Source organism: Ceratotherium simum, chromosome 39 (assembly GCF_057802395.1).
Source record: "Ceratotherium simum simum isolate JZ-2026a chromosome 39, ASM5780239v1, whole genome shotgun sequence".
In the NCBI taxonomy this organism is placed as follows: Eukaryota; Metazoa; Chordata; class Mammalia; order Perissodactyla; family Rhinocerotidae; genus Ceratotherium; species Ceratotherium simum.
In genome coordinates this window covers 11,734,945-11,760,234 of record NC_141938.1, presented here as the reverse complement: position 1 = coordinate 11,760,234, position 25,290 = coordinate 11,734,945, and the positions used below count along the sequence as shown (strand labels likewise).

The window sequence follows — 25,290 nt, the reverse complement described above, 5'->3', positions numbered from 1 at the left end:
CCCCCTCAAGAATTATCTGGCCCTGAATGTCAATAGTGCTGAGGGCTGAGAAACCTTATTAATAACTTGGGAAAAAAATTAACTTAGACTTCTAGCTCACACTATACTCCACAATAAATTCCCGAGGGGCCAGAGGGTATAAACCCAGGGGATCCCCCAGCATCTGTGAGTTACTTCCTCTCTCCATCCCCAACTAAAGAGGAGGTATTTAAATCTGTATTTAAGGGGGTGTTTTTAAATGTATGCAGCATCCTAGCACCTCGGTGGGTCTGACGATGATGGAAGGCAGGGTCTCTTGGGGGTTAGGAACCCCCTAACCAGGAATTCTCAGCTCTCAGGGGACACTTGGAAATTTCTAGAGACATTTTTGATCATTACAACTTGGGGATTTTTTTTTTTTTTTTTAATGAGGCGATCAGCCCTGTGCTAACATCTGCCAATCCTCCTCTTTTTTTTCTTTCCTGAGGAAGACTGGCCCTGGGCTAACATCCGTGCCCATCTTCCTCCACTTTGTATGGGACGCTGCCGCAGCATGGCTTGCCAAGCAGTGCATCGGTGCGCGCCCGGGATGCGAACCGGCGAACCCCGGGCCGTGGCATCGGAATGCACGCACTTAACCACTTGCGCCCCAGGCCGGCCCCCAACTTGGGGCTTTTATTCACATCCAGTGGGTGGGGCCCAGGGATGCTGCTCAATGTCCCACAGTACACAGGACAGCCCCCCACAGCAAAGAATGATCCGACCCCAAGTGCCAATATCAGTAATGCCAAGGTAGAGAAACCCTGATTTATACTTTTGAGGTTGTCACCCAATGCAAATGTTGTTACAACTGATCCCCAACACAAGGTGCCCAGATTGAAATACGAGGTCCACCAACCCATGTTAACATATACCAAAAATTCGTAGACGCTCTGTTGGAATTTCTTAATTTTCTAATATATCAAGAATCATAAAAACATAAAAGTGCAAGTGACCCTGTTGGGAGGGACTGATTTGGGGCTCAGCCCTGGAGAAAGGGGGTTTCCTGTGTCACCCCACTAGAGCAGGGCTGATTTGGGGTGTGGACTGAGCTCCAGAGAGGCAGAGCTTCCTGGATTAGCCCGCCTGGGAAGGGACAGCTCCCCGGAGAGTACGGGCCTTGCGGTGGGGACCCTATATCTTTCTGTGCATCAGAGCATCTCAGGCTCCTTGACGGCCCTCAGGGGAGGAATCTAGAGTGGGGGAAGGGGGCAGAGAATGGAGAGCAGGGGGCAGGAGCCTTCTAGCACCTGGAGCTGCTGGAACCTGGCATCACCTGAGATGTAGAAAGGCTGGAGATGTAGAAAACCTTTGAGGATGAAGGGGGAGGTGTTTGGGGTGGGCTGACGTCACCTGCACCCCATAGCTGCCCCCTCCCTTGTCTGGCCTCTCCTGGGCTCCCAACCTGACAGGTGAAGAGTGCCAGGTGTACCCATGGCTCCCAGGCACGCAGACTCTTCCTGGTACCCAAGCATCCCTTGGCATCACCTACCACCCAGAAAGCCATCAGGGCTCCCTGTACAAATCCAAAGACCGTGTCAGAGGGGTGGTGCCAACAGTCCAAGATCCGGAGGTAGCCAGTGAACAGAGCCAGGAACAAGAAAAGGAGCTGGATGGTGGGCCGTAAGAGCCGGGTTTTCTGTCCCCAGGAGCCGGCCTGCACATAGAGCTGGGGGACGGGCGGGTAGCATCTTGAAACTCCAGGAGCCTGTATCCAGAGGGACTCCACCCGGGGGCTGCATTTTTGCACCCACCTGCCTGTCTGACCCTGGGCAGCCAGGGTGTGGGGCAGGACATTCTACCTTGCCAGTTTTGTATGGAGATGGATTTCAGCCTCTAAAGGTGGTATTGGCTGTGGTCCCCAAAACCGTCATTGTAAGAGAGCTTTATGCTATTAACTTCATGCTAGTGTTGGGAGAATGGTAAGATGCTGAACGAGTTTCCAAGCCGTCAAGTGAGACCCTATGTGTGGGCTCACACTGTGGCCACATGCTCCCACCTCCTGTCAGCCTCAGATCTCCAATCGAACCAGGTCGGCCTCATCAGGGAGCCCTCAAAACGCAGAGGCTGGGCTGCTGATGTTGAAACAGAAAACAGAAAAAATAAAAATCTGAATTTTAAACACCGGGCTACATTTACTTCCTGGATACGTGTAGGAAGAGTGGGAAAGTGGCTGTTGTGTGTTTCAGAGAGCGATGGGCAGGAAGACTCATGAGGCGAGGGAATTCCCCGAGATGCAGAACATTCTGCTCACGAAGCTGACCACTCTTTCCGGGGTCTGCAAAACAGGGGAAAGGCCTGTCTCCTGGCCGTGTGTGGTCTGCCACACGGGGGGCCACATTGCCGCCCCATCTGTGCGCCTCTGGGCATCGCTGACATGCACCCCGGCCCCCAGTGCTCCCCAGGGGATGGAGGGAGTCGGTTTTGCCTGTTATTAATAAAAGTGACCTTTAGGCCAGATCTTGTCCTAAGTGCTTTGAGAGTACCAGCTCGTTTATATTTTAACTCACGAAACCACAACCCTGGGACATAGGTGTTGTTTGCCTGTCCGTTTTACAGATGAGGAAATGGAGGCCTGAGGAGGTTGAATATGTCAGTGTCACACACAGTTGGGGCTGGGAATAGAGCCCTTACTTGCCAGCTTCAAAGGCCCAGCTCTGTTATCGCTACAGGAAGCTGTAATTATTTTGTTACTTGGTCTTTAAGGAAAAAAAAAAAGGTTGGCAGTCGAATGGGTCATCTTTCAGGAAGAAAATGTCGCTGGTGTGAAGGCAGCCGTGTGACTGTCACGTGCTCCGTGGCCTGGGCCTCTGTCTGTGTCATTGTGTCTGCCCACCATGGTGCCCGGGTGCTCTGGGCTGGCTCTGATGTGTGCGATCTGCTCCCACTGAATCTATGCCCTCTTTGTCCACTGGGCCCCTCCCCCGTTTCTCCTGCCACCTCATTGCCCAGACCTTAGACCTACACCTCGGCTGAGTCTGATTTCCCTTCCCCCTGCCCCTGGTGGAACCCAGCGCTGGGCATTGACCTAGCCTGGCACGGCTCTCTCCAGCTGCGAGGAGGAGGAGACACAGGGTTCTGGAAGTAGCTGTTCCAAGACAGAGATGCTGAATGAGTCTTAAGAGAAGATAGGCCCTCCCCGTTCTTGCCTTCCCAACTCTGGGGACACACACGAGCTCTCTGGAAGCCGTGCCTGGCACTGCTGGCACCAAGCATGGGGTGGCGGAGGGTGGGGGGACAATGGAGCATTCTCTGGTTTTGCTGAGTATGTGGCCCACCTCCCGCCAACACTTACCACCAGATACACCATGTGTACATCCCGAAGGAGGCGTGCTCAGAATAGAAGGATTTCCTGGGGGATGGGCGGGGGTTGGGCTGACATCAGCTGGGGTTGGGCTGGGGTGGGGACACTTCCTGGGTCTCCCTTCCCGCCCACCCGCTAGCCTGGCATCGAGGACATCTTCAGGGTGCCCGGTGCAGGTGTAATTGGTGATGTCGCTGCTCTCACAGTTGAAGGAGGCCGGGTCTGGCAGGCGCACGGCCAGGAAGTGGGGCTGCAGGTGACCTGTGGTCATCTTGGCAACGCTGGTCAGGGAGGAGCTGGCCATGCCGCCAAACGTGAAGGCGCCCAGCTGCTTGTAGACCAAGGCCACATACATTCTGCTCATGAAGGCCATTGAGCTCAGCTGCAGGCCCTGGACACGGATCATCTCTCCCAGGCGGATCTGTGGGGCCGCATAGGAGGGCGGAGGGATTGCTGCTGAGGGCGGGTGTGTGTGTGCACGCGCGCGTGTGTGTGTGGCGATAAGAGTGGGAAATCCCCAACCCTGCCTCTCAGATTGGTTGCATTTCCCGCTTTGTGTAGAAAGGACGGTGTGGTTTCCCGCTAAATGGTGCACAAGGACGGGGCTTATTTCATCACACACACGGAAATGGGCGACTTCTCCCATCCTGTGCCTGAAATGGGCAGGATTTCCCATTTCACCAAGGCAAGGGATATAGCCTCCCATTTCACCAAGAAACGGGGTGGGACATCCCTTTATTTTATGTCAGATATATGCAGGATATCCATCCTATATCTAAAGGGGCGGGACTTCCTGTTATACCAGGAAAAGAGGTGGGATGTCTTCCTAGTGTATGTCATAGGCAGGATTTCCTATCCCATATCTAACAGGGCACGACTTCCTGTTATACCAGGAAAAGAGGTAGGATGTCCTCTTAGTTTATGTCATAGGCAGGATTTCCTATCCCATATCTAACAGGGCGGGACTTCCTGTTATACCAGGAAAAGAGGTAGGATGTCCTCTTAGTTTATGTCATAGGCAGGATTTCCTATCCCATATCTAACAGGGCGGGACTTCCTGTTATACCAGGAAAAGAGGTAGGATGTCTTCCTAGTTTACGTCATAGGCAGGATTTCCTATCCCATATCTAACAGGGCGGGACTTCCTGTTATACCAGGAAAAGAGGTAGGATGTCCTCTTAGTTTATGTCATAGGCAGGATTTCCTATCCCATATCTAACAGGGCGGGACTTCCTGTTATACCAGGAAAAGAGGTAGGATGTCTTCCTAGTTTATGTCATAGGCAGGATTTCCTATCCCATATCTAACAGGGCGGGACTTCCTGTTATACCAGGAAAAGAGGTAGGATGTCTTCCTAGTTTATGTCAGACATAGGCAGGATTTCCTGCCCCATATCTGAAAGGGGCGGGACTTCCCATTACACCAGGAAAAAGGAATAGACTTCCTCCCAAATGCCTGAAAATGGTGGGACTTACCTTTTCACTGGGAGAAAGAGGTAGGATGTTCCCTCCATATTTGAAAGGGGGAGCCTTTCCCAACTCCCCAGAAAAGGGGCAGGAGTGCTTCCTGTTTTATGCATAAAAGAATGAGGCTTACTGGTCCACGGGGGGGGGGCACGGGGGGGCTGAACTTCCTCTGTTCCGTGCCCAAGGCAGAGAGGAGGGTGTTTCCTCCAGTCTATGTCAAGCAGGGGTGAGCCTTACATTTTCCTCAAGAAAAGGAGTTCTTCTATGCCATCGAGCAGCGAGATTTCCCATTTCTTGAGCAAAAGAGATAGTACTTCTTCCTACCTTAGGCCTCCAATGGCAGGGCTTCCACTTTGCCAGGAAAAGGGGTGAAGATTGCCCGTGGCATGGCACCACCGCACGGGGTGAGAGTGACCAGCCCTTACCGTGAAGATGGAGATAAAGAAGCCCATGGTGATGAGGGCCGAGTCCTCGATGATGTAATTGGCCATCCCAGGGTATCTGATGGTGGTGTCATCGGAAAAGAAGCCCTGGATGTGGGGGGCTGGCAGACTGCTCTCAGCATGGTGGGGATGCTGACTGTAGGGTCAGAGAAGACTGACACTGGACGGGTCACCTGAAGCTTACTCTCCTTAGGCCTTCTGAGCAGTTTGTCCTCCCTCTGTCTCCACAGCCTGGACAGGGTGGGAGAGAGGGAAGGCTGTGCAGGGAGGATGGTCTGGCCAGAAGGCCAGAGGAGAACAGAGCCCCAGGGACCCATTCATGGGTGGGGTCCTGGGAATAAGGTGGGTAAGGGGTTAGGATAATAAGGGGATGAGGGTGGGAGGGCTCACTTTTTCTTTGTGTGTGTGTGTGTGTGTTCTGTTGCATGTCTGTGTGTGTGTATGATAGTGGCTCTGTGTGTCTGCATCTGTATAATATGTGTGTGTGTATGTGCTTATGGATATCTAGGTCTATGTCACCTGCTACATGAGTATGTCTCTGTGCATGTATGTTTCCTGGTGTATGTGTATTTCTACGTAGCTGTGAGTCTGGCTGTGATTTCTTCTTGTGTGTCTTTTTTGGTGTGTGTGTCTTGGCATGTATGTCACCATGTGTTTTTGGAAGTGTGTGTGTGTGTGTATGGTGTGCCCTGGTATGTGCACTTGTGTTCTTGGGGATGTACACGAATGCAGGTGTGTGTCTTGGTGTGTGCACATATCATGCACCATGTGTATATGTGGTGTGAATAGGTGTTTGTATGGATGTGTGGGTTTTTGTCTGTGATCTTTGTGTGTGTATGGTGTGTGAGATTATGCATGTGTGTCCATGGATGGGTGGTTGTGCTTGTGTGTGTGTGTCTGGTTGTTTCTGGGATCTGTGTGTGTGTTCATGCCTATGTCTATGGCCCTGTAGCTGACTGAGCTGCGAGATACTGGTATGAATGTTCTGCGTGAGCAGAGTCCGGGGCCCCTCACCAGACACCACCATCCTCAAGTCAGGCAGGGCAGGGGGGCCTGTCTCCAGCAGGTGCCAGGCTCTCTGTCAGGCTCACCCACCTAAAAGCCTACCCTAGGCCTCCCAACCCTCTCTTGACCCTGTCATTCTGTCACTCACTGAAGTCTGGTGGAGCTAGGCAGCTGGAACCCAGCCTCCCACAGCCCCCAACTCCCTTCCTGGGCTGGAAAGACAATATTTGTGTCCCAGCCTGGCCTCCCCTCCCCAGTGAGGGGGCTTCAGTCACTGGCTCTGCCCACTGGGAAGTTGTGAGGGGTCTGGCATATGCCAGTCACGCATCTAGACCCCAGGAAATCTCAGGCGACACAGATACACAGACACACAGACACACAGATTCTGATATACACAATTACACAATACAACCACACAGTCTGCCCCAGACACACAGATTCAGATATACACACACAGACACAATGCAACAATATACCCACAATACACAGAGGCCCATATAGACCCAGACACACACCCAGCTACACATATACCATCGGATACACCCCCAACCTAAACGCATAGTCACAGGTGCCTGTAGACTAAGTGCATGCATAGGAGTCACCCACAATCAACACACTTGCCCCGAGCCAATACAACACACAACACAACAACGCAACACAGAGACCCAAAGACACACACACACACAGAGTCAGATACACACAGATACGCTCTACACTCAGACCCCAGTACAGACATAGCTAGACATAAATATAGACCCAAATGCACACGTGGGTGCACACACACATGTACAAGCGCACACACACGGAATCATACATTCACATGGATATAAATACAACACAGACACACGGATAGATCCAGACTCTCACATACAACATACACACAGTCCAACATACACAGAGATACACAATACAAGGCACCCTCCCCCCCTACAGACACACAACAGACCAGACACACAACTCAAAAAGACACATTGTAAATAAAATTATATGAAAGACTGAAAAGAAATGGTTGAAGGCAGAAAATAAAGTCATCTGAAAGTCTGAGGAAAAAGAAAAAGATGCACAGCCAGATGTGGACCTCAGCACCCAGACCCAGGAAGACAGGTAAGTGCACAAAAGTCACACTCGTGGCCCCATTCACACAGACACACATTGACCCAGACACCCCGGAAATATGCCGATGAACACACGGATGTGAAGACACATGACACAAGGACACACACCAGGGCAGAAGCCAGCCTCCAGTCTAGCGACCCTCGGATAAAGACAGACAGGCAGATGGACCCCTCCACGGCCCCTTGGGTGCAGGATGGGGGGCTCAAGGCTGGTGGGGGCATCTCACCCAGCAGCAGACAGAATATGTCCAAAGCCACCAACCTCTTGGCGGTCCAGGAGCGCGGCAGCGGATGCAGCAGGGGTGTCCTGCACAGTTACCCGGGCCACAGCCACAGGTACTGCATCGCCAGCTCGGGAAAGGCCAAGACCGCGTGTGGTAAGTTTATTGACTGTGGGGGGTGACAGGGTGGACGGACTGGGATTAGAGCTCCAGAGCCGGGTGGCGCCCGGGTGGGGAGAGGGGGGCCTGGATGGTGAAGACCCAGGTGGGCAGGGTCCCGTTGCAGGGCGGTACTTAGACGGCCAAGGGGCGGGGCCTTTCCGAGGATGGGAGGGGCCGGGGAAAGTGAGGCCTCTCTAGCTCCGTTAGCCAGGGGCCCCCATCTCACACCAGGGACTTGACGGCTTTGGGGTAGGGTCTTGATAGTGTGGGTGGGGCGTGGAAGAAGGGAGGGCGGGACAAAAGGGGCGGGGCCTAATGGAATAAGACAAAATGGCCAGAGACCCGCAGGCCGTGAAGTCCCCGGAGAAGTCAGACTAGGGATGGGGATGGTCCGAAGGCTTGGACTGGGAAAGGGGCACAGGGTTCTGGAAAGGTGAAACCCAGGGAAGGGGCGAGGATTTTAGATAGGAGACAATAGAAGGGCGGAGCCTGGGGAGAGGGTGGTGCTGGACTAAGAAGGAAGGAAAGTGGGTGGGGCAGGGCCTGGCAGGCTGATGGCTGGGGAGGTGGGCGGGGCTGGGGAGACTGACGGGGAAGTGGGCAGGACGGGGGAGTGGGCAAGGCCTGGGAGGCTGAGCCAGACAGTGGGCGTGGCCCGGGGAGAATGACAGGAAAGTAGGCGGGGCTAGGCAGTGGGCAAAGCCTGGGTGGCTGATGGCTGGGAGTGGGCGTGGCCTAGGGATAATGACGGGGAAGTGGACGGGACTGGGGAGTGGGCAAGGCCTGGGAGGTTGATGGCTGGGGAGTGGGAGGAGCCTAGGGAGAATGACAGGGAAGTGGGCGGGACTGGGGAGTGGGCAAAGCCTGGGTGGCTGATGGCAGGGGAGTGGGCGGGGCCTAGAGAGAATAACGGGGAAGTGGGCGGGACTGGGGAGTGGGCAATGCCTGGGAAGCTGATGGCAGGGGAAGGGGCAGGGTTTGGGAGGCTGGGGTCAGCTCTGGAGGGGGCAGGCCTACCTTTCTCAGGGTCCCGCGGGTCAAGGTCACGTCGGAGTTGGTGATACTCCTCCTGGGCCAGTGGTCTCTGTGCTGGGCATTCCAGATCTTGGGAGATTCCCTGGTGGTCATTTTCTGGCTGAAAGCCATGGCTGGGTGGGCGGGGACCCTTCCCTCTGGGTTAGCCGTCGTCCCGCCCCGCCGGGCGCGGGCTAATGGGAATCCACCTCGCCGCTCCCTGCATCTTCCGCGGTCCCTGGAGCAGCGCCGGCGCGGCGGGGACGCGGAGCTGCATGGAGTGGGGGCGGGTGAGGGTCTTTCGTTCCACTCCTGCCCCCCTGGCTCTGTTCCCGCGTCCAAGGCCCTGCCTGATCCGGCTCCGACCTCCCTTCTCCCCGCTCCATCGTCGCCACGCTCCTTCCTCTCCGTCTTTTGCATTTGAGGCCGAAAACCTGGAAGCACCTTTTCCTCCATTCAGCCTAGACTCCCATCCCCCGACTCCTTCCAGCCCTGGACTGTGGCGCCTGGCCCACCAGGGGGCGCCCGCGGCCTACTCCAGTGCCGCTGCCAACAAAAGGGACCCAGACGTTCCTCGAGGGAGGGAGGGACAGGCCCCCCCCACCCAAGGAGAGCCTGGGTCCCCTCTAGGGGGTGGTGGATCTTGGGCGATTTGAAGGATGGGGCCTGGGTTCCTTTGGTTGTGTTCCCTTGTACTTTGTGTCTTTGTTTCAAGTGCCTTGTGAGTCTCTCCAGGTCTGCCTGCATCGGAGTGTGACACGTGTGCCTTGGGTGGTCTCTGGGTGTCTGATATTGTGTGTCTCTGATTGCATATCCCAGGGCGTTGGAGTCTCTTTGAAGCCGTTCCTGTGTTAGTGGGTATGGGTGACCACGGCCAGAAGTGTGTCCTCGTGTGTGCCTGTGGCTAGTTTTGGTGGCTGACCTTGTGTTTCTGTGATTATGTGTCCAGGTATGTGTCTGTGTGTGTGGGTGTGAGAGTGAGAGTGTGTGTGTGTCTGTCTCAGTTTGTGTGGTTGTGTATGCGGGGGGTCTCTTTTGTACCCCCGTGTCTGTCTGGTGGCTCCCTCCCTGGGCGAGCTGGAGAGTCCCTTCCAGGTGGTAAACCTGCTGGGACTTCCTTCCCGGGGGCAGGCTGGCTTGCTTCCCAGCAGAATGAGTTGACTTTTTAGGCTCTGGCCCCTCCGAGGTGTCCCCGGAGCCCCGCCCTGGTCTGCTTGGGTCTTCCCCATTCCTGTGTCCTTCCACTGCCCCTTAGCAGGGAAACGCCATTTCCTGCCTTTGATGTCACTGGTGCTAAATTTTCCCTTCTTCCACCCAGCTCAGGCCACTGGTTTCTTTCTTTATGTCTGCACACCTGACCACGATTCTGTGCCTGACATCAAAAAACCAAAACAATGCAAAACAGTAACACACGGAAAATGCAAGTGGGCAAAAAACATACATAGTGAAAGGGCTACATTCTCTCACCGCTGAACCCCCCAGTTGTTTATATATCTTCTGCAAATGTGCTGTACAGATATATCTCTGCTGTGAAACAAAACCCGCATTCTATGCGTAGCATCCTGCATCTCACTTTGTTTTCTTAGCTCTTGAAGATCTCTATCGAGCCCCAAAGAGATGACTCAACCTATTCCATGGCTGATCACTGAACTGATTCTACGAGCAATCATCTGACTATTTCTCTTTCTATGACTGTTCTGGCTGTTTTCTTTCTGAACACTTTGGCAAGACATTCCTGCCCGGCTATCTTTTTGCCCAGATGTCCACGCTAGTTTTGGAACACTGGTGGTCCGTTCACAAGATTGACCCCTGCGTACGGTCAAACGGGGACACCAGACTGTCATACTGTCACACCACACTGGCAGCAAGGACGGATAACCCTACATACAGCACCTGCTGTATGCCAGGTGCTGTTCTGGCTCCCTATTCTCCCTGTGATCCTACGACTTGGTCACTAATGTTAGGCATACTTCACAGATGGGGAAACTGAGGCACAGACGGGAAAGCATTTGCTCAAGATCATACAACTAGCGGGGCAGGCCCGGTGGCATAGCAGTTAAGTTAGCATATTCCGCTTCGGTGCCCCGGGGTTCGCCGGTTTGGATCCTGGGCACGGACATACTCACTGCTCATCAAGCCACGCTGAGGCAGCGTCCCATGTAGAAGAGCTACAACTCTACAGCTGTGATGCACAACTATGTACTGGGGCTTTGGGGAGGAAAAAAAAAAAAAGAGGAAGATTGGCAACAGATGTTAGCGCAGGGCCAATCTTTCTCAAAAAAGAAGATGACTATTTATTTATTTATTTATTTATTTATTTATTTATTTATTTATTTATTTATTTATTTATTTATTTTTGTGAGGAAGATCAGCCCTGAGCTAACATCCATGCCAATCCTCCTCTTTTTGCCGAGGAAGACTGGCCCTGGGCTGACATCCGTGCCCATCTTCCTCTACTTTATGTGGGACGCCACCACAGCATGGCCTGACAAGCGGTGTATCGGTGCGCGCCCGGGATCTGAAGGCAGGCCGCCAGCAGCGGAGCGCGCGCACTTAACCACTACCCCACCGGGCAAGCCCCAGAAGATGACTCTTTAAAAAAAAAAAAAAAAGATCATACAGCTAGCAAGAGGCAGAGCTGGGATTTGAAGCCAGCTATGGATCTTGTGCTAAGGCTGTTCCTCAACTGGAAACACACCTGTGCACACATGGACCCCCCCGTCCTCATCGCTGAAAACACAACATCCCTTTGGAAATGCACAACACAGAGTAGCCGAGTATGCACGCCAACTCCACAAAGCTTAATTGCTCTGCATCCCCACCATGCCTTGCTGCATTTACACAATCCTGCACAAGAGGTGCACACACTTAGGTGCTGGCGTGATTTTTCCTGGCCTCTCTAGGGCCGAGGAGAGACTCTGGACCCAACTTTCCAGAGACTTGCCTAACTTGGACGACACGATTCCCCCTCTCTGTTTCTCTTTCCTTCTTTGACCCGTGTTAACCCTCCCACGGCTCAAGACCAACCTCCCTCAATTCTTTCCTTCCCTTTTTTTCTTCTTTTCTCGGTTCACACACCCCCATTTGGTCCCTCGCTGGCTCTCTCTTTTGTGCACTTACTCAGCAAACATCACTAATGTTCTCTGTCATGCTAGCCTCTGCCCTGGGGGAGCCAGAGCATCCAGGCCAGCTAAGGGTTGACACTGGGGGAGGCCACATATGGGATGGGGGGCAGTCACGACCCCAGAGAGAAAGAGCTGAGTTTGGCTAGAAAAAAATCAAGGCATACCTCCTGGAGAAGGTGCCTGTTCCCTGGGCCTCAGAGGGGAAAAGGGGTGCTCTCCCCTCCAACAGCTTCCTGCCCATCCCTCCCTTGAGCCCTGTGACGGGGTGGGTGAGGATTCAACCCACGCTCACCTTGGGGAGACAGCTGAGCACAGAGGTGTGACTCCACGGAACGTGGGGCGCTAGAAGCATGATGCTGAGAGCTTCATGGTGGGTGGGGCTGCCTGGCTCATATGTGCCGACCACAGCAGCACGTCATGGCGCTCCCTGGCTGCGGCCTGAGCCTTCCCCAGGCTGCCAGGCCTTGTTTCCCCTCCGTAGAGGGGGTGTAGAGAACTCTGCCAAGCCTCTTGGTGGAGAGAGGAGTTCAGAGCAGTCCCTAGTCTCAGTGACCTCAACTTTTGGAGTCTCGGTTTCTGCATCCACATTTTGGGGGTGATGGTGTCCCAGGGATGTAGAAAAGATTCAGTGATCATAATAATGCCAACTCACCTTTACTAAGCATTCACTACATGCCTGGCACTGCTCACAGCAAGCTCTCAACCACTCTTCGCCATCAACTATTATTCCCTTTGAACAAATGTGAAAAATGAACCTCAGAGAGGTGAAACAGCTCACCCAAGATCACACAGAAAGAAATATGAGAGCTGAAATTCAAGATTCTAGAACAGGGGCAGCAAATTTTTTTTTTCTGAACGGGACCAGAGAGAGGAAATATTTTAGGCTTTGTAGGCCAGACAGTCTCTGTCGCAAGTACTCAACTCTGCTATAGTCTTGTATGTGTCAATGAACGAGCATGGCTGTGTGCCAATAAAACTTTATTTATGGACACTGAAACGGAAATTTCATGTAATTTGCACAAGCCGTGAAATATTCTTCTTTTGACTTTTTCCAGCCACTTAAAGCCAAAACCAACCAAAGAAAAAATTCCTGGTTCAAGGACTGTAGTTTGCTGACATCTGGGGCCCATGCTGCTAACTGTTATGCTAGATTTCATTCATTCATTCATTCATCAATAAATATTATTGAGGCCTGCGATTTTCTAGGCTCTGGAGGTAGAATGGCAACAAGACCAAGAAGCTCCTCTTCAGAGATAATTTCGTGGAGGAAAATAATTATAAGCAAGTAAACAAATGAACAAGAATATTTCAGATGGTGGAAACTATTAGTAATGAAATTTGATGGGGTGACCAGGGCCCAAGGGAGGGACACTTTCATTTTTATTCTTTTTGTTCTTTTGTCTTTTTGGCTGTCACCTACTGTGGGGTAGGGCTTAATAAGAAACAGATTGGCGGGTGGCCTGTGAGCTGCTTGGCAGGGCGATAATATCAGGGGAGGGTCTTTCGGCCTCAGCGTCTTTACACCTTTCTTCCTGCTTGGTCCGAGTCCTCAGAGAGGGGTCGTTCACCACCCCATCTTCTGGGTCCTGGATGCTGAGTGAGGATGAGGGAGGAGGTGAGGAAGTTTCAGCTCCTGCATTCGAGTTCACAGTTTTGTTTAACACTCCTGCTTTGCACTCTCGACTGGGTTCCCCTGATCAGACACTCTGCCGTTTCCGCTCTCTGGAGGAAAAAATAACAAAAGCAAACAGCTGCCTTTCCACCCTAATGGGAAGAGAAGCTGGTGTCTCTTTTGGGCAATTTCTTTCGGACAACTCTTCTATTTTAGCTGCCACCCACTGCACTCGCCTTCAGAGCTGGTGGAGGTCGCCAGGACCCGAGCCTTTGTGGGCTGGTGGTGGTGGTGGGATTCTGCTAGGGAAGTTCTCATTGGCTTTCTGCCCTGCTGGCTCCCAATTTTGGTTTAGGTTTTAAAACCATGGCTTTACTGTCGCTGCAGTGCGGTTTCAGGAGACAGCGAAAGTGGAGGCTAGTGCTCAATGCATCATGTTTATCGAGAAGGGCAGTCGAAACAGAGACGTGAATGGCAAGAAGGTGTCCACCGGCCGCCAGTCTGGGGAAAGAATATTCCAGGCAGAGGGACAGCAGGTGCAAAGGAATAACCTTGGTATGATGCAGTGGGTTCTCCAACTTGGGCGAGCGTCAGAATCTTCTGGAGGGCTCATTCAAACACTGATCGCTGTCAATAGGTCTAGTTTAAGGTGCTAGAATTTGCATAGCGAACAAGTCCCCAGGCGATGCTGGCTTGGGCCTCACACTTGATAAACCCATCTATAACGGAAGCATTTAGCACCTGTGCATCAGCTCGAACCGGTGTCATCATTGCTTTCTCCCGGTAATTCCCCCGGCGAGGCCCAATACGTGAGCAAGCACAGGGCCGGCATCCGATACTTTTTCAGTTGAATCAAAATTCCCCCACATTTCCTGGGCGGAGGGCTGACATCAACCGCCCAGCCCACCCTCCTGTTTTCCATAGGGAACATGAGGCCTGGAGAGGGTCAGGCTGTTGACCAGTATCCACCCGGCTGGTCTGGGCAGAGCAGGACTTCTGCCGGAGCCCAGGACTTTTCCAGGGCCGCCCATCTCTTGGTCTGGGGTTGCTTCCTCTTTTGGGGCCGAGTTTTGGCCGCTTCTCTGCTGCTTCTCCTCCCCGCCCCCGCCTCCACGACGGGCGAGGGACGGGAAATTTAAGTTTCCTTTGTCTCACTCAAGACTGGCCCTTTCCTAGGAGGGGAATTTCTCCACCTGGACTCTCCAGCCTTCTGCTTGTGGGGTCCACAGGGGGCTCCTGACGGGAAGTGTCTAGGTGGGTGGGTGGGGGCAGGCCTGGGAAGGCCCAGGGGTCCTGGGAAGGTGGGGGAGGGTAGGGGGAGGGCTGAGCATGACACTCAGGGTTCCGCCGGGGGGCTGATGCTCCAGAGGAGAATGGGTCTGTCCTCCGACCCCTCTGCAGAAGTGGGAGCCCCAGTGATAGGGGGCTAGGGACTGACAAAGAGGGGAAAGAAACAAAGAGAGACACAGAGACTCAGAAAGTGAGAGTCAGACACATAGATGGACAGGGAGAGACAGAGAGACAGAGACAGGGAGAGTCAGAGACAGAGCAAGTCAGAGACACGGAGACACAGAAGCAATGAGGCAGAGAGAGAGAAAGATCCCCTGCCTCCCAAGGCAGAGACAATCAACAGAGACAGAGACAGAGCGAGAGACGCACAGAGAAGAGGAGAGACACGGAATTGCAAAGGGGCACCCAAAGGGACACAGAGGCGGAGAGAGAGAGAACCGGGGAGACAGAGGTAACTACGGGGGAGAAAGATGAAGCAGTGGGGGAGAGCGTGGAGGGCGAGAGAGGGAAAGGAGACGGAGACATGGAGAAATCCGGAGAAGAGAAAGTTGGGGAGAGTTCGGAGAGGGGGCTGGGCGGGCGCGCGGGAACCTACCAGGCGGGGCGCCGGGATCCCCACCAGCTCCGCCCCGGAAAGCCGGGCTTCCGGATTTGCTATAAAGCGCGGCACGCTCGGCTCCGGCTCCAGCCCCTCGCCTCCCGCCATGCGCTCTAGCACCGACGCCAACCCGGACCCAGAGGCCCAGAGGCCGCCCGCGTCCCCCGGGCGCGGCTGCCACCCGCTGCCGTGGGCGCTGAGCGCCGCGCTGCTGCTGTTCGCCGGCGCCTGCGCCGCCTGCGTGATCCGCGCCTGGGTTGTGCCCGGGGCTCCCGCCTTGGCCGGCCCCAGCCCGGGCCCCGCGCCCAGCTCGAGACTCCCCGAGGTTCCCGAGCTGCCGCCCGACGCCAGCGCTCGCCTCCCCGACTCGCCGCAGGTGAGATGCGCCCCGACCTGGGCCCCGGGGGAGACCCCTACCCCGCTCTGGGACCCTTTCTCCATCCCACATCCCAGGGGGACCCCTTCTGCACCCCGGACCGGGAACGGAGGAACCCGCGAGGGCTCCCCTTCTTTATCCAGGACTTCGAGGGGCGCCCCTTCTCATCCCACACTCCCGTGAAACCCCATGTGCGTCCCGGGCCTCAGAGGGGAACCCTTTCTCCATTGCGGAGCCGGAGGGGCACTTCTCCGAACCATTGAGGGGACTCTCACTTTCTTTCCTACCTCCCGGAGAACCCCGGTTTTCTCCCGGACCCCTGGGGGCTCCCCTTTCCCTCCCAAGACTTCCTTGTTCCAAGGGCCCCTGGAGGGAATCTCTCCTCTGGTGCCTCCTGGATCCTCTGAGTTCAGTCCTTGCAGACAGCACGGGTTGGGGCAGGTTGAACCACCAACTTCGGGTGTGCATGTGTGTTTGTGGGTTCTTTTGGAGCTGGGGGGGAGGGGAGCGTAGGTTCAAGGCCTGTGCAGACCCCGGGGACCCCACTTTCCAGGGGGCTGCGGGCGCGGAAGGAGGGAGCATCCACCAACTTTTTGCCTTTCCTCCCTTCGCAGGGCGTGTTCGCGCAGCTGGTGGCCCAAGATGGTGAGTGTCCTGAGCCGTTCTCCGCCGGCTTGGGGTTGGGGGTGGGAGGGCTAAGGAGAGGTCCCAGGAGAGGGAGGCCCCCGATCTGACCCTTTCCCCTCCCTCTCTGAAAGCTGTCCCCTCTCCTCTTTGAACCCTGAGCCTCTCTGGATGTCCTCCTCCTCTGACCCCCGTCTGTGCCCACCTCAGGCCCCCACCCTCTCAGGGCTGGGGCTTGATCCCACAGATCCCAGCCTGGGCTTGTCTCTCCCGTTGGGCCCCGGGAGATCCGGACCCTCCTCGCCATCCCTTCTCACCTCCCCTCTTTCAGAGTCCCTCCTCCTAACTCCATTCCCCTCCCCCTTCCTGAGACTCTCCTCGCCACCCCTCCCCCCTTCCCTCCACTTGTTCCCCTCCCCTCTACCCCTCTCCCTTCCGGACACTTCCGTCCCCCTCCCCCTCCCCGTTCCTCTCTCTCTTACCGAGACCTCCTCCCCGCCCTCCCTTCTCCTGGGAGTTCCCTCCTCCCTACTCGCACCCCTCCTCCTGCCCCTTTTCCTTTCTCAGTCTCCCCTCTTCCCTCCCCACCTCAAAGTCCCCTTGTTTTCCAATCCTTCCTCCTCCCTGACCCTCCCTCTGTCCCCTCCCCGCCCTGCCTCCCTCCACTCCCCTCCCTCTCCGAGTCCCTCATCCCCACACCTCCCTCTCCAAACCCCTTTCTTCCTTCCATCCCTAGGAGTCCCCTTGCCCCCTCCCCAAGCCCCTCTCCCGTGAGACTCCCCTCCCCCCTTCTGCATGGCGTCATTGCATCTCCTCCTTTTGCTTGGTGTCCCCTCTGCTTTCCTGGATCCTCAGAGTCTCCCGTCTCAGAGTCCCCTCCTCTCCCCACCCTCCCTCTTCCTGACAGTCTTCCCCTCCCTCGGAAGCCCTTCCTCCCTTCTATCCCCTCTGTTCCTCCCCTAGGCCCACCTCCCCCTGGGAACCTCTGCCCTCCCCCAGAGACCCCTCCCCACCTTGGCTCAAAGCTCCGCCGGCCATGCTCAGTGCACCCTCTCTCCCTTCCACAGTGCAGCTGACGGAAGGGCCCCTGCCCTGGTTCAGCCACCCAGGCGTGGCAGGCGTGTCCCTGGCACCTGGCCTGAGCTACGATGAGAAGGCGCGAGAGCTGGTGGTGGCCGAGGCCGGCGTCTATTACGTCTTCTTGCGCGTCGAACTGCGGCGTGTGGTGGCCGCTGCCGGCTCTGGCTCCGTCTCCATTGACCTGCGCCTGCAGCCACTGAGCACTGGGGCTGCCGCCCTGGCCATGACTTTGGACCTGCCACCTGCCTTTTCACCTCCCTCCTCCGAGGAGGCCCCGGACTCGCGGGTGGTTGGTTTCCGAGGCAGTCTGTTGCACCTGGGCGCCGGCCAGCGCCTGGGCGTCCACCTGCGCCCGGGGCCCGGGGCACACCCTGCCTGGCAGCTTGCACAGACCAACACGGTCTTGGGCCTCTTCCGCGTGGCCACCAAAGTCCCCGCTGGACTCCCCTTTCCGCTGCCCACGTGACGCCGAGCCTGGATGCCACCCCCTGGACGGAGACTGAATCCTGCCTGCCTGCCTTGGTTGCGGCCCCTGGAGATGGGGCCCAGCTAGTCTACCTCACCGGGCTGGGCAGGGGTCCCTGCTGCTCACCGCCTCCTCGAGGACTCTCCAGATCACTTTATCACCCCCGCTACTGGGCAAACTCTTGGTATTTATTCTGAGCCTCAGCTCAGACTGTACTTTATATTAACTCCTTCAATTATATTTATTGAGCTTCTGCCACATGCCAGGCACTGTGCAGGGCTAGAGAAACATCAGCAAACAAATCAGACCTCCTCCCCCCAAAATCCTTATTTATGTTAATATATGAGAAATAAAGACTCATCGCCAGACCCCCTATGGGATTCATGGGGTGAACTTTTGGGGGTCCGTGTAGCTCTATGCTGTGTGAGCTTCATTCATTCAGGCAACTTTTACTGAGCAGCTACTGTGTACCAGGCACTGTTTTAGGTGTTGGGGACACAGCCGTGTACAAGAGAGACAAAACCCCCAGCTTTTGCCAAACTGACAGTCAAGTACACTGGCTTGACACTATGAAGTATGTGACCCCATGTGGCTTTGCCAGATGGGAGAGCATGAGATAGTGCAAGGTACTGGATAATAAAATATTTATAAACTTAATGACTATTCTGTGTTGACTATTTACTCTATGCCAGACAATGTGAGTTATCTCAAGACTTTCTAACTACCCTGTGCCTTATGGATTTTATTATTCCCATTTGTTATTTACCTTTGTTGTATCTGGTGGTGGAAATACTGCATAATCCCGTTCTGCAGGACATTACTTGCCAACTTGTGTTCAGTGACATCACGCTGGTCACTTACAATTGGCCACGGTGAGTATTTACACTATGGGAATCGGCAAATGCTACATCAAGTTGTTTACTGATCATCTATACTCAAAGTGATGGAGCAAAGGATGTTAAACAGGTAGATTAGACTTAAAAGTGTGTCTTCTCTGTAGCTGTTACATTGTGAATAGCACACAAAAAAATTGAGGAAGTCTTGGTCTAGTGTTTTCAAACCATTATCTGATTTAGCAAAGAAATTGCTCACGTCATTGACAAGCAAGTGGGGTGCGAACACCCATCCTTGTTGTTCATTTCGTCTTAGTCTTTAAAGGAAATTATCAACCTACCTTCACTCGTTTGTCAGTTGCAATTATAGGTGGGCTCTCGGTACAAGAGAGGGAACAATCAGGAAGGCATTCTGTGAGAATCACTGACTATACGGAATTTGCAGTGCCAGAGTATTTTATATTTATTTTTGGAAATTGTGTGCTACACATTATGCCAGTAAAATTCTTCCCCCTCTGCAGAGCTGGTTGGTAAACATTTACCAGCACACCACTGTTCCTCTTCCTCTCCAGTTGGGGCCGGTTCCCCCAGCCCCATAATTTCCCCACCATACAGATCTTCCGCCCACTGGCCCATATAAACCAGCTGGACCTTGGCTCCTTACAGACATAGGACAAAAGGGGCTGGGGTGGACAGAGAAGTCTCCACGGAGCAGGTGACCTTGATGGGACTTAAGAAGAGGGATGGGGATGAGGGAGGCACAGGTGGGAGAGCTTGGCCTGCACTGGTGAGAGGAGGGTGTGGGATGGGGAGTGAAGATGCAGACATAGAGGTGAAAGTCATTTGCCTGACCCTTCTCTACCCCTTTTCAAAGAGTTCGTTCCCTACTCCCTCCTGAGTGGGCAGAACTGGCATTGAGCTGACACCCATGAGTATGGCCATATGGGTCATTGAGTTACTAAACTAGATCCATACTACTTGGCAAATGTTGATTACTCTCCGCCCCCGTTGCTGGAGGCTTCCTCTGGACGCCTAGGGTGGCCCTGCGACGCAGCATCCAAAGCCTTAACTCTGGGTGCACGGACAGGATTGGCGGAGGAAGCGTGGTCCTCAGAACTCTTGGTCCGGGGGCCAAGCGTTGCATCTGATTGGTCAGCGTCTGGCTACACTGATTGTTGCCTATTTTGCATAGCACCCTTGGCACCAGGTGATGCTACTCCTCTGGTGCAGCTGATTGGGCCAGGGTGGACCCATGATTCAAGCTGGGCCAATCAGATCTCTTCTGCAGGAATGTGGGCGGGCCTGGCCTCTGAGACCTTGTTAGTCAGGAATTGGAAGGTGTATGTGAGAGAGAAGCATAGAATGTCCCATATGCAGAGATAGCGAGAAGGAAGGTGTGCAGGGATTCACAGACGAGACCGCAGAGCCCTAGAGAGACAGAGGAGCGACCTAGCTTTCTGCCCTGCCTCCTCCCAGTGACATCAGTTTCCTAGGGCTGCCCTAACAAAGTACCACAAATTGAGTGCCTTAAAACAACAGACATTTATTGTCTCACCAGTTCTGGAGGCCAGAAGTCCAAGATCAAGGTGTCCACAGGGCCATGCTCTCTCCAAAGGGTCTAGTGAAGAATCCTTCCCTGCCTCTTCCAGCCTCTGGTAGTTGCTGGCAATCCATTCATTGCCTTGCAGTTGGTTGCTCCCATCTCTGTCTCCATTCTGCCATGTGGCTGTGTTCCCTCTGTGTGTCTGTTTCTCTTATCCTCTTCTTATAAGGACACTGGTCATATTGGATGTAGGGCTCACACTACTCCTGTATGTCCTCATCTTAATTTAACTAATTACGTCTGCAAAGACCCTTTTTCCAAATAAGTTCACATTCTGAGGTTCCAGGAAGGATGTGAATTTTGGGGGGACACTATTCAACCCAGTACATCTAGGATCTACTCTTGGGGGCCGTAAGAAACTTGAGTGTCCTCCCATGAATTTCCTTCTGAGGTGGGTTCTATGCAATGCTGCCAAATGACCTCTAAGATAGCAGTCCCCAAGGATGCAAGCCCTCAAGGAAGTTGGTGTCTTTCCTGGTGGCTTTGAGATCAGAGAGACTGTCCTACTTTTTGAGTTATGCTGGATCTGGGGGTGTCCCACAGCAAGGATGCTTGGGCCCCACAATTGTAGGATGTTACCAAGACCCAATGTATGCAGATGAAATGCTACAATAGAGACAATAAACACAGTTGACATTTATTAATGCTTATTGGCACCAGGCACTAACTGATTTTTGATGACTTCAGCAGGAAGGTACCATTCTATTTTTAGTCCCACTTTACAGGCAAGAAAACTGAAGCCCAGGGAGGTTAGCCCAAGGTCACACAGCCAAGAATGGGTAGAGTGAGTGACAGTGTGAATTCTAGAGTGGGACTTCCTGGAACCCTGTTCACTTCCAAATGACTTCATAGAATACACAAAAATTTGGGTTGAATTCTGTACCCCCCATCCATATGTTGAATTCCTAACCCCCAGGGCCTCACAATGTGACTGAATTTGGAGATAGGGTCTTTACAGAGGTTTAATTAAGTTAAAATGAGGTCGTTAGGCTGGGTCCTAATCCAATATGACTGATGTCTTTGTAAAAAGGGGAAATTTGGAAATAGACACACACGTGCACACACACACATACACACACACACCCATGTAAATGTGAAGAAGGCCATCTACAAGCCAAGGAGAGTCAGGCCTGAGCAGATTTTCCCTCATAGCCCTCAGAAGGAGCCAAACCTACCAACACTTTGATTTTGGACTTCTGGCCTTCAGAACTGTGAGAAAAGAAATTTCTGTTGTTTAAGCCAATTTCTGTTGCTTTGTTATGACAGCCTTAGCAGACTAACACAGAGGGTTACAGGAGTTATTGCTTTTAATATGCCCTCAGTGCACAGTGCTTGGCTCTTGGTAAGTACTCAATAAGTTTTGACTATTATTAGAAGGACCCTCAAATAGACAGAAATCATGTTATGAAAACACAGTGATACAACGGAGGGGGTGTTGAAAAGCTGACAGACACAGCCAGCAATAGAGAGGAAGTAAGTAGTGAAAATAGAATGGTGCATCAAGGAGTTGTAACAAAAAGAAAACAACGCAAAGGTGGAATTCTCAAGGAGTGGCACACCAATATACAGATGGAATTCTACAATGACACATGGGTGTGTTACAAAGAAACAGCAATTCACAGGAGAGGGGGTTACAATGACAGAGCTGTGATGTTATGAAGACACCCTTGCCAAGATGGGGTTTACAAAATTACAAAGGCAATTATACCAAGGTGGGGTGTTGTAAAGACAACCACAGCTTCATAATCCCACATCCACAAGTCTAAAATCCCCAAACAGAAAAATTTTCACAGCTCCTTTGGAAGCCCAAATTGACTGAGCCCATGTGAATGTGTTTATGGTCTTTATGTAGTCCTGAGCCTGAATATTCATATAAGCAGGGATGTTAGTATGCTTGATTATCAAATGCTGTCCCAGAAGCCCCTGGAGGGGATAATATACGCCTTTTGTAAATTCTGGATTCCAAAACATAGCTGGCATCTGGAGGTTGGGATCAGGAAGCGTGGATTTGTATGAGGGATTGGGATGTGAATTAAGACTGTTTATCAGAGGTGGGGGTGTTACAAAGCGGGGATGCACCCACACCGTCAGAGTGGGCGTACTCTTTTTGGAGAGGCGGGTTCCAGTCTGAGGTTTCTCAGGGGGCACTTTCCCAGCCCTTTGTTCCGGTCCTTCTGCAGAGGATCAAGGCTGCTTCTTGCTAGCCACAGGCTCTGGCTTGACCTACTCAGAAAACTGCTGCCCAGGATGGGGATGAGTCTGAAGCCACTCTTAGCTCCTCCCACCACAGCATCCCCGTAGGATAAGTCTCCAACAATAGAGGCAGAGCAGAAAAGCCCAAAGCCTTGCACAAGCTTCTCACGTGAGTATGTGTGTGTTGGAAGCAGGACGATGAGGAAGTTGTGGAGATGGGACTGCAGAGCATGATTTTTTTTTTTTTTAATTGTGTTAGGGACACTTAACAGAAGATCTACCCTCTTACCAAAATGTTAAAGGCATAATGGTATTGTTAACTTAGGCACAATGTTGTGAAGCAGATCTCTAGAACTTATACATTTTGTACAACTGAAACTCTGTACCCATTGAATAACAACTACCCATTTCCCCCTCCTCCAACCTCTGGCAACTACCATTCTACTTTCTGTTTCTACGAAATTGAAATTTCAGATACTTCGTATAAGTGGAATCATGCAGTATTTGTCGTTTTTGGCTTATTTCACTTATCATAATGTCCTCCAGGTTCATCTATGTTGTTGCTTTCGGCAGGGTTTCCTTCTTTTTTAAGGCTGAATCATATTCCATTGTATGGATGGACCACATTTTCTTTATCCATTCGTCTGTCAATGGATGTTTAGGTTGCTTCCATATCTTGGCTATTGTGAATAATGCTTCAATGATCATGGGAGTGCAAATATCCCTTTGGGATCCTGATTTCAATTCTTTTGGATATATACCCAGAAGAGGGATTGCTGGGTCATGCAAAGCATGCATTTTGGAGTCACACGGAGCTGAGTTCAAGCCCTGGTTCTGCCAGTGCTAGCTAAGCTGTGCATCCTTGGGAAAGTGCCTTGACCTCTCCGGGCCTAGTGTCTTCAATTGTAAAACTGGAAAAAATTTTGTATCTCAAGGCGTCTTGGGAGTATTAAGTCAGCTAATGGGTTTAATAGCACGGTGCCTGGCACTTGATTCAGTATGTGGAAGCTGTTATTATTACATCAATTGAGTCATGGAGAGACAGCATTGAAGGTCTGAAGAGCATCAGGTAAAGAGAGGGTTTGGGGAAGTGAGTTCTAGGTAACGAGTTCTGGCACGTGCAAAAAGCCAGAGGTAGGAGAGTGGTTTGAGTAGTATGAGATGGGGATAAGGGAGTCAGACCATGCAGGCTCGTGGATGCCAGCTCAAAGCTTTATCCTGAAGGCAATGGAGTATTAACAAAGACAAGAAATCAGATTAGCTTGTTAGAACTAGATCTTTCTGGCAGGGGTGTACAGTTTGGATGGAAAGGCAAAGAGTATAGACAAGGAGGCCCATGGAATCAACCAAGTGAGAGATGGTGGGAGGGGTGGGTGGGAGTGCTGGCTTTAAAGATGGAAAGGCAATGAATGCATACAAGAGATAGACAATAAAAAGAATGGGAGTGGGCAAGGCTTTGAATATGGGCAAGATGGAGAAGACGGAGGAGCCCAGACTTTTGGCTCATGCAACTGGATAGATGGTGGAGGCATTTATGGATCTGGGGGCCCTGAAAGATCATAGGCCACTTTGGGATATGTGGAATTTCCAGGTGCCTTTGAAGTGACCAAAGCCTCTGAGGTTGTGGGAATATTGAGTCGATTCTGTAGCTTTGCAAGCTCTTTGGCTGGGATGGAAATTTGAGAGTTGTTGATGTGTTTATGGAATAGACGTTTTGGGGGCCGGCCCTGTGGCTTAGCGGTTGAGTGCGCGCGCTCCGCTGCTGGCGGCCGGGTTCGGATCCTGGGCGCGCGCCGATGCACCGCTTCTCCGGCCGTGCTGAGGCCGCGTCCCACATACAGCAACTAGGAGGATGAGCAACTAGGAGGATGTGCAGCTATGACATACAACTATCTACTGGGGCTTTGGGGGAAAATAAATAAATAAAATTATTAGAATAGACGTTTTGGGCAAGGATGAGATCTTTTAGAAAAACGAGTACAGCAGTAGCAGAAAAGAGGGTCTGAGATCAAGCACCAAGGAACTCCAATATATAATGGTTCAGTGGGAGGTCACGTGTGCTCAGAAACCTGAGAAGCAGCAGCCAGACAGGAAAGGGAAAATCAAGATTCCAATGAATCTGTTTCAAGAAGGAAGTAGTGGTTGATGGTGTCCGGTACTGCTGAGAGTCAGTTGAGATGGAACTGAAAATATTTACCGGATTTTGAATCATCAGAATCACGAGTGGTTTTATAAAGAGCTGCTTTCAGGGGCGTGAATGGATCAAGTTGCATCAGAGCCGTTTGAGAAATTAGTGACAAGTGAAGAATTTGAGATCATCTCTACAGACAGCCTCTTACAAAAAAAAAGTTAATATTTGGAAATAATTTCAACTTTAGAGAAAAGTTACATGAATAACAAGAGTACAAAGAATTCCCATATATTTTTTACTAAGATTCACCAATTGTTAATATTTTTCCCCATTTTCTCTTCCCCTTCCTGCCTCCCACCATGTTGTGAATATAAATTGGAAGCATCCATTTAAGATGAGTCAGACAAGATTAGGATTATTAAGAAGCAAAACCAGAGGAAACCACAACCTCAGAGGCTGGGGCAGTTCTAGGAAATTCCAAACATGGTGTGAGTGGATTCAAGAAACGGGAGGAAGTTTTGGGGCATTTATCAAGGTGATTACTTAGAAAGAGACGTGGAAGTTGGCTGGATTGGCTTTACCCTGTCTTCTGGCCCATGTATTAAACAGAT

General features: G+C 52.4%; 1 protein-coding gene and 1 pseudogene across 1 annotated transcript; one reads left to right on the top strand and one right to left on the bottom strand.

The window, feature by feature from the left end:
* Positions 1-947: 947 nt before the first annotated feature.
* Positions 948-9,139, bottom strand: LOC147912187 (phospholipid phosphatase 3-like; annotated as a pseudogene).
* Positions 9,140-15,351: 6,212 nt separating this feature from the next.
* Positions 15,352-18,576, top strand: TNFSF9 (TNF superfamily member 9). Its single transcript, XM_014795934.2, has 3 exons — positions 15,352-15,749; positions 16,364-16,394; positions 17,441-18,576. The coding sequence occupies exons 1-3, from the start codon at positions 15,480-15,482 to the stop codon at positions 17,917-17,919; spliced, it is 780 nt and encodes a 259-aa protein (XP_014651420.1). The 5' UTR covers positions 15,352-15,479; the 3' UTR covers positions 17,920-18,576.
* Positions 18,577-25,290: the final 6,714 nt, after the last annotated feature.